At 42.7% G+C, this 12,542-nt stretch overlaps 1 protein-coding gene across 7 annotated transcripts in view; it reads left to right on the forward strand.

Moving 5' to 3' along the window:
• The window catches only part of ERCC6L2 (ERCC excision repair 6 like 2), a 427,384-nt gene that overhangs the window by 164,107 nt on the left and 250,735 nt on the right, over positions 1-12,542 (forward strand). For all 7 annotated transcript variants that reach the window (XM_029617631.1, XM_029617627.1, XM_029617610.1 and 4 more), the window contains one exon: positions 8,015-8,134. In XM_029617631.1, the coding sequence (XP_029473491.1) occupies positions 8,015-8,134 (120 nt within the window). The remainder of the gene's footprint in view (positions 1-8,014; positions 8,135-12,542) is intronic.

Consider the following 12,542-nt stretch of genomic DNA (forward strand, 5'->3'; position numbering starts at 1 on the left):
GTATGTGTTGAAATGAATATATTAGTCTAGTTAAGACATTCATTTTTAATACATCTATTCTACCTGCTCAAGAGAACAGTATGTCATTCCATTCTTTAAGCTCACTTTAGATCTTATTCATAACAGGCATATAGTTTGTCCTAACTGTCTCCCCAGTTCCTGGGAACAATAATTCCTAGGTATTGAAATCCATCAGGAGTCTGTTTAAATGGCAAGTAATATGTAGACGACATACCTTTCCAGACTGCAACATAAAATCTCTGAGTTCTGACAGGTAACTTTATACCTTCGGGTTCTACCATACTCATCCAAAATCTCAAGCAGTCTAAGATCAGTTCCCTTCAGTTCAGTCAGGAACACATCATCCACATAGTGCTAGGAATTCAAATAACTTGCTTCTGATCTACAGCATTTTCATGTAGTACCTCTTTGCTTTACCCTGGTCTGATGCAGTTGAGTTGTAAGTGGGGTCAGAATAGACATTGTAAATGGTGAACTGAGCAATCTAATCTGGAGTCAACAACTTCAATCACTGTACTCTTAACCACTGTCACATTGCAAGCCTGACTTTGTTTTTTAATGGTGTTTTTATGCCTTTGTTTATCCCCCTTTGCTTCCGCCCCCCCCCCCCTTTGCGCTGTACTTCTCCTATATGATGTATTTCTCTTAGTTCATTGTAAACCGATATGATGTACCCACGAATGTCGGTATAGAAAAATTGTAAAATAAATAAATAAAGATATTTTATGGGGCTTGGGATCTTCCCTCACTACCTCAATAGCTAAATCCAAATAAAAGAGGTGACAGAGGGCAACAGTGTACCATTGGTCATAACTCAGGCCTCCAGGTGCGTGTATAAAGCCTTGACCCAGTGCTGTTATGGCCCCACTCCTTTTATGTTTCCAAGCCAGAGGAATAATATTGAAAATGCTCCTCATATTGGCAGATTACTGTCTGCCCTTCATGAAAACTGTCTAATCAGGGTGAACAAAATCTGTCATGATCTTTTCTAGCCTTAATTGAAGCTCTTTGGCTAGGACCTTAGAATCTGCATTTATTAATGAAATAGGGCAATATGACCCTGAGTCCATCACTTTTTTGCCCTTTTTGTAGAATTCCGCAATAGTGGCATCTGTTATTCTATGTGGTCAACGGGCTGTACTTGGAAATGTTGCAGTGATTGTGCAGTATTGACCCTAGTTATGGGAAAAATAACTTTGTAAAAGTTCAGATTTTACCCATCTGGGCCAGGACATTTACCATTAGGCAAGTACTTCACAACCATTTGAATTTCGTCCAGTGTGATAGTAGCAGCCAGCCTGGCATTTTGTACTTCTATGACATGAGGAAGATTGATCCAATTCAAATAGACATTAAGCTTCAATAAAGTCATGCCCTCCTCTCTGGAACAGAGCTGTGAGAAGAACATTTCAAAAGTTCTATTGATTTCTGTCATTTGAAGATTTATTTATTTATTTAGATTTATATTCCACTTTTCACACTTTTTCAGCACTTCAAAGTAGATTACATTCAGGTACTGTAGGTATTTCCCTATCCCCAGAGGGCTTACAATCGAAGTTTTGTACCTGAGGCAATGGAGGGTAAAGTGACTTGCCCAAGGTCACAAGGAGCGACAGCAGGACTTGAACCCTGGTCTCCTGGTTCATAGCCCACTGCTCTAACCACTAGGCTACACTGCCAGAGGAAGTAGGGCTACCAATGATCATATCTCAGACCAATGTTTTTCTCAGCATTTGGACCATGAATACCCCAGTTTTATTACCATGTTCATTTATTTTCTAACATAAAAAAATGAAAGGATTTTTCAGTTTGTTTCATATGAAGATTCTTTAGTTCAAATCTGCATTGTTGTAATTTCTTCCATATTTTCCGCAAACAGCTCACTTTATATTGCCTCTCTAGCAATGCAATTCTCTTAAGATATGAAGTTTCCCTTTTAGCTCTCTGTTTTGTAAGATAACTTGCAAATCCAATAATTTTACTCCTTAAATGCTTAAAACAGCTTTAAGCATTTCCCATACGAACACAGGCTTATAATCCCCAGAAGAATGTATGTTATTGAATTCCTGAATTATTCTGAAAAATTATCTCTACCCAAGAAGAAAAGATTCAGCCTCCATGTATTTCCTTCCTTTGTGGCTGTCACCGCTGTTAATGGAAGGAACACAGGACTTTGATCAGAAATAATTGCAGAGAAAATGTACTTTACTCCAGTGACTGGAACAAGCATCTCAGAGCAAAGAAATCAGTCTGTGTGACTAGGAATTATGTGTCTGTGAGAATCATGTATAATTCCTTCAAGAAGGACTTTGCTGCCTCCAGATATCTTTTAAGCCCCAGATATTTCATTATAAATTTTAGACTCTCCATTTATTCGGCATGACCAGATATCCTGGACACTTTATCCAACTCAGGGTACAGGCAGGTATTCCAGTCACTCCCAGCCACTATCTCATGAGCTGAGAAATCAGATGTGTCTTTTGCCAATTTCCTATAGAATCTATTCTGTTCCTTATTGAGCCCATACATATTAACCAGTACTAGATCTTCCTGCACAGAGTGCACTCCATAAAAAACTGTTCTGCCTTCTGGATCTTCCTGGATTATATGTATTTTTATTGGAATGTTTTACCCCAATGCTTTTACTACACACACTACACTTGATCTTAGCAGAATTTTAAGAGGCTTACCCCAGCTGGTCCACCTAGCCATGTTTTAATTGTTTTTTTATTTTATATTCCTCCTTTCGGCACTTCAGAATGAGTTTCCTGCAAAATTGCTATATGTGTGTTATGGTTTATATAAGATATGTGAAAATCCTCTTCCTCTTAATAGGAGAAGCTAACCCTTTTATGTTAAGAGAATATATTTACCCAGATACTAGACATAATGGTGTTTTAAAGAAAAATATACACCTCCGCTCACATGTTGTGACATCAGCATATTCATAAGTGGTCATATAAAAAAGGAATAAGTTTATTTATTTATTTAACAGTTTTATATACCGACCTTCATAGTAAATAACCATATCGGATCGGTTTACAATTAACAAGAATAAAAACTGGGGTAACTATTCAAGTAAACGAAAGATAAACAGTAGGTAGGAATGAGTCAAAGTTACAATCAACAGGGAAGAGAACTTGGAAGCTTGCAACAAGCTGGAAAGAAGATAAGGCAGGAAATAAATATGAAGTGATACCATAGGGCTATATTATATTATATATTATTATATTATATTATATTATATATATATATTATATTATATATATATTATATATATTATGTTATATGATAACATAAGTTGTTGCTGTAGTCTGCTCTTTTCCTTTTAAAAACTTAGCCTACTCCAATACCCTCCCCCTCCCCCATGACCTTACTCAGAAATAAGGGATCATCTTCTCCCAACATCACCAGTTCTCTTCCTTTTCAGAGCCCCCTATGTAAACCCTCCAAGTCCCATCCAGAGCAAGCAGGAGAGGAAATCCCGGGGTCCAAAACCCACTCTGATAGACTCATCCTTCCCTCATCCCAACAAATACTCCCCCTAACATCCCCCGTCTCCCCATGAAACCCAATATTTGTATCTTCCACTCTGATATCCCAAGTCTCTTCACAAACCTCTGTAATGGCCCCATTCCCTATCCACAGATCCCACTCCTCCTATGTAGTTTATTAAAATTTATAACCCATACTCTTCACTAGAAGTTTGAGGTGGCTATCAAATCACACACACACATAATAATGTAAAAACATAATAGTCAAGCCATATCTGCTATGGTAAAGGTGTTAATAAATAGTCTCTTTTGAGACATCTTTAAATGCCTTATGAAAATGTATGCATAGTACTTTGTGGAAAAACTATAATAATTATTACACAACCAACAGCTCCCATTGCTTGGTACCTGCTGAAAAAAGTATTAAGTTCTCATGAGAGGTGTTTCAGGCAATGCATGCATTTATTGCTAAAATATATGGTATTACGCGTATATCCATAGGTAGCCGTACGTGAATACCCATTGTCCATGCCATTATGCAGTTACTGTGGAGTTCACATATATCAGCATGTTCAAGTTCCTTTTCATAATGATTGCAATCACATCACCTATAGCCACAGTACACTTATTAGCACAATTGTGGTATTACAAAGCATGATGGGAAACAGCAGGCAACTCCCATGCATGAGCAGCTCCTCCATCTTGCTGTTTATTGTTACCACATTAACATGTAACCTGGCCCATCCATCCGACCATGTCTCCCAAATAGCAACCACAAACCCCAGATAACTTGCCAAACCAATAAACCCTCTCCACCCAACCCATCCATCTACTTTCGAGTCATATTAGGTAACTGTAAAGCAAACTTGCTTCCGTTTCATCCATGATATACCAAGTCCCTGCAAGCATTATCTTTATGGAATGCTGCAGGTTAAGAAGAAGCAGTTCCAACAGCAGAAACCTGTAGCTCTTTTCAAAGCTTTTCAGTTTCTTTTGCCAAATCTAAAAATTTTGTGGATCCCTTGTATGTGAAACACAGCGTTGCTGAGTACAACAGTGTATACTGTGCTCCATGCAGTTGTAACTGGCACTTTGCCGTGGCAAAGCTTTGTTGTCAGCTTTGTAAATCAGCTGAGATGCCCTGAAAAACATAAATGACTTGCCCATTGAATTTGAGGTCTTGTATTTTTTCGGAGACTTCCAAGATTTTGGCTTTATCTGCAAAATTGTGCATATCTACTAAAACGGCTTTCGGACATGCAATTTCCACTGGTTTCAGTGCCAAGGCCCTATGCACTCTGTCCACTTTAAGAGCCCATTTCAAGATCTGCCGATTGAAGGCCTACGGAATCCATGTGGCGAAGAAGCCAATTGTGGAGCCTTCTACACTTTTGTGTAAGCCCATGATTCTTATGTTGCCTAGCTGGTATCTTTTTTCAAGCTTGTCTTGCTTGTCAGCGAGCTGCTTTGTCATTTTTTCCAATTTGTCAAGGCACTGTTCTGTCCAGTCATCGACATTTCATGCCCTCCATGCATCACTAAAAGTTATCTAGTCTGGCAGAGATATCATTCACTGTCACCATTAGATTTGTGTTCTGTGCCACCACTGTCTCTTAACTTTACATCAAGGCTATTTTTCATCTGGGATCCTATGTTGCCCATGACCTCTTGAATCATGTCAATCATATCCCCGGGTAGGCCTGCTTTCCAAATGATTCCTCATTTGGCATGGTCTCCTCAGCCAGTGCTGCTGCTTTTCTTTTGGAATGTCTTCTTGGGTCTCACACTTTATTCTGCCCACATCATCGGCAGCAAACATTTAGGTGTATCTTTGACCATTTTCTACCCACAGGAAAGAAGATTAAATGCCGCAGAGATCTCATTCACTGTCACCATTAGATTTGTGTTATGTGCCACAACTGTCTCTTAACTTTATGTCAAGGCTATTTTTCATCAGGGATCCTATGTTGCCCATGACCTCTTGAATCATGTCAATCATATGTATTGGTTTTGGCAATGTGCTTTTGCTTTAGCACCTTTTTTCTCTGCTGCAGCTTCAGGAAGCCACTCAGACATGGCAAGATCAGACCCAAGACAAGCGGTTCTGCATGTCTTTGCCTTAACTGTCATGCTGCCTTGTGTTTATAAACTTTGAACCTGCTGCTGTGAAGCTGCAGCCATACTTTGGAGCCTGCTACCACTGAACTCCTTATTGCCAAGCCCCCTCAGCTGCAGGAAATAAATTTATTTTTTGGTGGCAACAGATCATTTTATTTTTATTTTTTTTGGTGGTGCATGTGGGAGAGTAGCCTGGAAACCAAAACACCAGGCTCTAGGGGGAGGACAGAATTGGGTTCTACACCTCATAGAGACTTTGTAGGATAAACTGGCCAAATCTGCTATCATGTCGGGAGCCTCTGTCCAAGCAATAGTGAGCTGTGAATGTGACGAGAGAACTCCACGTCACAGCCTTGCATATCTCCTCCATAGAGGCAGATCTTTGGTGTGCTACTCACTTCGCTATGGCCCTAACATTGTGAACCTTGACATTCCTCATCAGATATAGGCCTGCTTGGGCATAACCGAAGGAAGTGTATTCTACATTGTGCCCTCAGCAAGTTTCAAACTGAAAGTAAGCGTGTATTGTAATATTTAGAATTGGTGCAGTTTGTTTATTTTATTTATATTCCAACTTTGGGCACTTTAAAGCGGATTATATTGAGGTATGATAAGTATTTCCCAGAGGGCTTACAATTTAAGGGCCTCATTTACTAAGCATTTTTCCCATAGACACAGAATGGGAGAAAAGCCTTAGTAAATCAGGCCCTAAGTTTATACCTGAGGCATTAGAGGGTAAAGTGAACTACCTAAGGTCACAAGAATTGGCAGTGGGATTTGATGGATGGGTTCCTTTGTTTGCAGCCATCCTCTCTTGTGTAGCAAAGACTGGAGGGTGGCCAATGTAACCCCAATATTTAAAAAGGGCTCCAGGGGTGATCCGGGTAACTATAGACCAGTGAGCCTGACTTCAGAGCCGGGAAAAATAGTGGAAACTATTCTCAAGATCAAAATCGTAGAGCATATAGAAAGACATGGTTTAATGGAACACAGTCAACATGGATTTACCCAAAGGAAGTCTTGCCTAACAAATCTGCTTCATATTTTTTAAGGGGTTAATAAAAGTGGATAAAGGTGAACCGGTAGATGTAGTGTATTTGGATTTTCAGAAGGCGTTTGACAAAGTCCCTCATGAGAGGTTTCTAAGAAAACTAAAAGGTCATGGGATAGGAGGTGGTGTCCTTTCATGGATTACAAACTGGTTAAAAGACAGGAAACAGAGAGTAGGATTAAATGGACAATTTTCTCAGTGGAAAAGGGTAAACAGTGGAGTGCCTCAGGGATCTGTACTTGGATGAGTGAGGTTATCAAATTTGTGGTTATCAAATTTGTGGACGAATCAAAATTATTCAGAGTAGTTAAATCACAAGCGGATTGTGATATGTTACAGGAAGACCTTGCAAGACTGTGGAAGATTGGGCATCCAAATGGCAGATGAAATTTAATGTGGACAAGTGCAAGGTGTTGCATATAGGGAAAAATAACCCTTGCTGTAGTTACACAATGTTAGGGTTCCATATTAGGAGCTACCGCCCAGGAAAAAGATCTAGGCATCAGAGTGGATAATACTTTAAAATCGTCAGCTCAGTGTGCTGCAGCAGTCAAAAAAGCAAACAGAATGTTAGGAATTATTAGGAAGGGAATGGTTAATAGAACGGAAAATGTCATAATGCCTCTGTATTGCTCCATGGTGAGACTGCACCTTGAATACTGTGTACATTTCTGGTCGCCGCATCTCAAAAAAGATATAGTTGTGATGGAGAAGGTACAGAGAAGGGCAACCAAAATGATAAAGGGGATGGAACAACTCCCCTATGAGGAAAGGCTGAAGAGGTTAGGGTTGTTCAGCTTGGAGAAGAGACAGCTGAGGGGGGATATGATAGAAGTCTTTAAGATCATAAGAGGTCTTGAACTAGTAGATATGAATCGGTTATTTACACTTTTGGATAATAGAAGGACTAGGGGGCATTCCATGAAGTTAGCAAGTAGCACATGTAAGACTAATCGGAGAAAATTCTTTCTCTAAACGCACAATTAAGCTCTGGAATTTGTTGCCAGAGGATGTGGTTAGTGCAGTTAGTGTAGCTGGGTTCAAAAAAGGTTTGGATAAGTTATTGGAGGAGAAGTCCATCATCTGCTATTAATCAAGTTTACTTAGGGAAAAACCACTGCTATTAATTGCATCAGTAGCATGGGATCTTTTTAGTGTTTGAGTAATTGCTAGGTTCTTGTGGCCTGGTTCGGCCTCTATTGGAAACAGGATGCTGGGCTTGATGGACCCTTGGTCTGACCCAGCATGGCAAGTTCTTATGTTCTTATGTTTTAGTTTCTATTTAAGGTTTATTTTTATTTTTCATTCTTGCTATTGTAATTTCTTTCAGGAAGTTCATATTGAGCGGGTCTGCAACCAAGTGTTTTCAAAGTTTCCCGATTTTGTGCAGCAGAGCAAAGACGCTGCCTTCGAAACCATTTCTGATCCAAAGTACAGTGGGAAAATGAAGGTAACAGCCAGGCTTGTATGAAAAATTCAATACATTCTTCATGTTGGTAGAAAAACTTCCCTTCCTCATTCTGCTGCTTTTATGACTTGCCCTTGTGTGTGCCCAATGCTGGGCCTTTAAAAGAACAATGACACCTGCTTTCAGGTGCATCAGATTTCTGCAAGGAATGTGAAACAGATGACCCTTACTCAATTAAAAATAGAGAATTGCAGGAAAGTATTTTTTTCTTTTTTTTACACCAAAATGGTTCTCAGACTGGTAGCCAGGAGCACTATTTATTTATTTTAATTTTTTTTATTTATTTAGGAGACAGGAACATTGGAATGCCTTTGTTTGGGGTGGGGGGGAATGCAAATTGCCCCCAACTGCCCCCCTTTCCACACTTTGTTTATAATTGTCATTTTTTTCTTACATTCTTTACATAAAGCATATAAAGTATAATTGATAATTATTATAAAAACACTTAATTTGAAAATAAGATGACACTGTGCAGGAAGAATAACTTTTTTTTTTTTTTTTAACGTTCCTGAGGAGTTCAAGGTGGATCATAACATTTAAACTATACAATGCATGCGGTATGGTTTACAGAATATATACTGGTCAATTTTAAAAGCCATTTAGCCAGTTAACTCACAAGTTATCCGGCAACATGGCAAGTTTAGATTGTAGCCGTATAATGACTTATCCAGCAACGCTTTGGCTGGATGACAAAAGCATTCCGGGGCATTTGGAGTGGGCCTAAGTTATCAGGTTAACTTAGACGATTGTCGTTTCTCTCTAGCTAAGTTAGCAGGATAAATTTACAGCTGCCTCAGAGAAATTGTGAAGTTACCTGACATCGTGTAGCCAGAAAAATGTAAGGTTTAACCTGCTATATTCAATAGAATATTGCAGTTTCAATGGCGTTGTATTAAAAAGAAAAAAAAATAGTTGTGCCGCGGGCCTGCGACCCGATAATCATCCTACCTCTAATGCTTCATAACTGGCCCTGCCAGGTTGAGCATCCCTACCTCCTCATACCCCTCCAAAGAATTTTAAAAAATGCTGTGGGATCTGCAGGTTGTCCCCCTTCCTTTCCTGTGTATTAAAAAATTCTTAATAAAGCTTTGGTAGCTTTCACTTCCAGTGCTGCTGCTGTCAAAGCTGGGAACGGGTAAGAGAATACCTTGCTCCCGGCTGAAGTTTTCAGGATCCTGGGGGGGGGAGCGGGGGGTGTGTGTGAGTGGGAGGGAGGGAGAGAGCTTTATTAAGAACCCCCCCCCCCAAAAAAATAAGTGGGAAGGTGGGGGGGGGGGCAATCTGCAGACTCTTCAATTTTTTTAAAAACCCTTTGGTGAGAGATTTTGGGTTTAGGGGGATGGTGAGGGGTGTGATCGGCCCGGCAGGGCCAGTTATAAAATATTGGCGGTAGGAGGGTTATCGAGAAGAGAAGAAGAGGGGGCTAGAAGCAAGGGAAGGGAAAAGGGGATAGGAGAAGGGGAAAAGTGGAGAGATTAGAGCAGGAGAAGAGAGCAATATGGGGAGAGAATGGGGGGGGGCTGAGGAGAAGAGGATAGAGCAGGGGTTGAAAACAAAAGGGGGTGGAGTTAGGGGGAGAGAGGAGGGGCTGAAAGAAGAAGGAGAGGGAAAGGGGGGAAGGGGCCGGTGGCAGAGAGGCGGGGACTGGGGTGGGGGACAGGAAAAAAAAAGAAGAGGCTCTTCTTCTTCCTTCCCACAGCCCTTCCTCTCACCAGCCCCCTCCCCCTGCTCAGCTCACCCCGTCTTCCCCATCCTCTCTTCGCCACCATCCACTTAACTGTACTGGTGGTATGACTCCCCCACCCGGTCTCTTTGAAGCACTGCTGAGGGACAGCAGCAGAGGCAATGCAGGTCTGGTGAAGGCAGCAGCAGTAAAGGCAGGTCCAGTGGCTAGATGCAACAGGGGAAGGGAAGGGAGGCCTGGTAGCTATTGGCGTTGGCAGCAAGGGAAAGGAAGGCAGGGCGATCTAGTGGCAGCGCACCTAATGCTGGCTGCAGAGGTGGTGAAGATTACCCTTATGTGCTGCTGCTTCATTTTTAAGCTTGCTGTCAAGTGTATCCCTGTATATGAAAGTGGGAGCATTTGGCGAATCAAGTAGCAGAAAGGGCTTGGAGGTGTGTGGAGAAGTTAATGTGGCCTGAACAACACCGGTTAGGAAATTTTGCTTACCGGCAAAAAGTTGGTAGGGCCATGAACCCTGTAGCCCACCCCTTTCTGACATCTATGCCAGGAGAAGAGGAGGAGGAGGGAAACCAAGAGCCCACCTCTTGTTTTCTAGCAACCAAATTTAATAACATTTGAAGTACTAATTTTGTTCTTGGAGTTACAAAAAAAGCAATCCATGCTGTTCCTCATCGACCTCTTTACTATTGCAAGGGTTGTCATTCTGCTTAAGGAAAACATAATAAACCTAACATTCAGGTCGATACTGTAAGACTGCGGGAGAGCGGACGAACGCCCGCTCTCCCGGCGCGCGCACCGGCCCCTCGCCGGTGCGGGCGATTCAGTATTTAAATGAGGTGACGCGGGAAAAACGGGGAAAAGGAGGCGCTAGGGACACTAGCGCGTCCCTAGCGCCTCCTTTTTGTCAGGAGCAGCGGCTGTCAGCGGGTTTGACAGCCGACGCTCAATTTTGCCGGCGTCGGTTCTCGAGCCCGCTGACAGCCACGGGCTCGGAAACCTGACGCCGGCAAAATTGAGCGTCCGGTTTTCGGCCCGACAGGCGCGGGCCGAATTCAAATTTTTTTTTTTTTTTTTTACTTTTTTTTACTTTTGGGGACCTCCGACTTAATATTGCCATGATATTAAGTCGGAGGGTGCACAGAAAAGCAGTTTTTACTGCTTTTCTGTGCACTTTCCTGGCGCCGGAAGAAATTAGCGCCGACCCAAAGGTCGGCGCTAATTTCTTAGAGTAAAATGTGCGGCTTGGCTGCACATTTTACTTACTGAATCGCGCGCGCATACCTAATAGGGCCATCAACATGCATTTGCATGTTGAGGGCGCTATTAGGTGCCGCGGGTGGGCCGCGTGTTTTCCTCCCCTTACTGAATAAGGGGTAAGGGAAAACACGCGTCCAGAGCAGGCTGACAGTGCGCTCCGACGGAGCACACTTTACTGTATCGACCTGATAGTTGCAAAGAGGATAGAAAATAATTTGACTAATTTCTTAGAGCAATCAGAAGCTATGGTTTCCTATCGACGGCAGGATGAATTAGCCATGCTGTCATGGGATCTGTCAATCAGGTCCAGGAGGCTGAGCTTGTCAAAGCAGAGATTAGAGCTTTGCTCTCTGCGGCTGCGCGTGTGTTCCCGCGCAGGAAAGTAACGGAATCTCCTCAGTCTGTTTTTTCCGCGAGCGGGATCGCACACGGAGCTGTTCTTCTCAGCGTTGAAAAAATAGAAATGTCAAAATCAGGGTTTAAACCCTGTAATTGTGGTAAGGTAATGTCGGTCACGGATGGTCATGACTGATGTTACCGATGCCTGGGGCCAGATCACAATCGTGAGGATTGTGAGTATTGTTCAAGAATGTCTCCAAGAGCCCTAAAACAACGGGCCTATAGACTTCAGGAACTTTTTGCCTCATCGGCGCCATTGGAGGCTCATTCGTCACCTGGCCCTACTTCGTTACAGGCTCCCTCAAAAAAGAGGGCATTGTTGTGGGATCCTCAATCCTCCAAAATTGGAGGTAAGGACTTGGCGAACCAGCAAGGGCAATTGGATTTTAAAAAATCCACAGCCCCAGAATCGCCGGCGCAGGAGACATCGGTGCCAGACATCCAAGCGCCTAAAACTTCTGTGCCTAAAATACCTTCTAAGCACAAGACGACTGTGCGCACGGCACCGAAGACACTTGGGCGCAGGATGCCGAAAGACCCTGCGTGCACGGCGCAGAAAACTTCTGCGTGCACGGCGCCGAAGTACCCTGCGCGCAAGGCGCCGAAGATTTCCGCGCACAAGACGCCGAACATTTCTGCGCACACGGCACCGAAAGATTTCTGCGCGCACGGCGCCGAAGACGCCTGTGCGCACAGAAGCAGCAACACCTGCGCGCACGGCGCCGACATCTACGCACACAGCGCAGGATCTGTCTGTATGCACAGCGCCGGATGCATCGGCGCCGATCACTCCTGGGCGCATAGAACAAAAAAGATATGCGCACAAGAGTTGTGCGCATAAACCCAAATCAGCGCGTAAATCAACAGATCATGGCTTAAAGCGACGACGTGGACATTCCAGAAGATCTTATTCCACCTCTCCATCGCTAACGCCACCTCATTCAGGTACTTCCCTCTCTTCGAGAGCTACTTCGACAGAGTATACAATAAAACGTAGAAAGTGATCACCGTCTTCACGTACAAATCATACAGACTCTTCGTCACACTATT

Source organism: Rhinatrema bivittatum, chromosome 1 (assembly GCF_901001135.1).
Source record: "Rhinatrema bivittatum chromosome 1, aRhiBiv1.1, whole genome shotgun sequence".
In the NCBI taxonomy this organism is placed as follows: Eukaryota; Metazoa; Chordata; class Amphibia; order Gymnophiona; family Rhinatrematidae; genus Rhinatrema; species Rhinatrema bivittatum.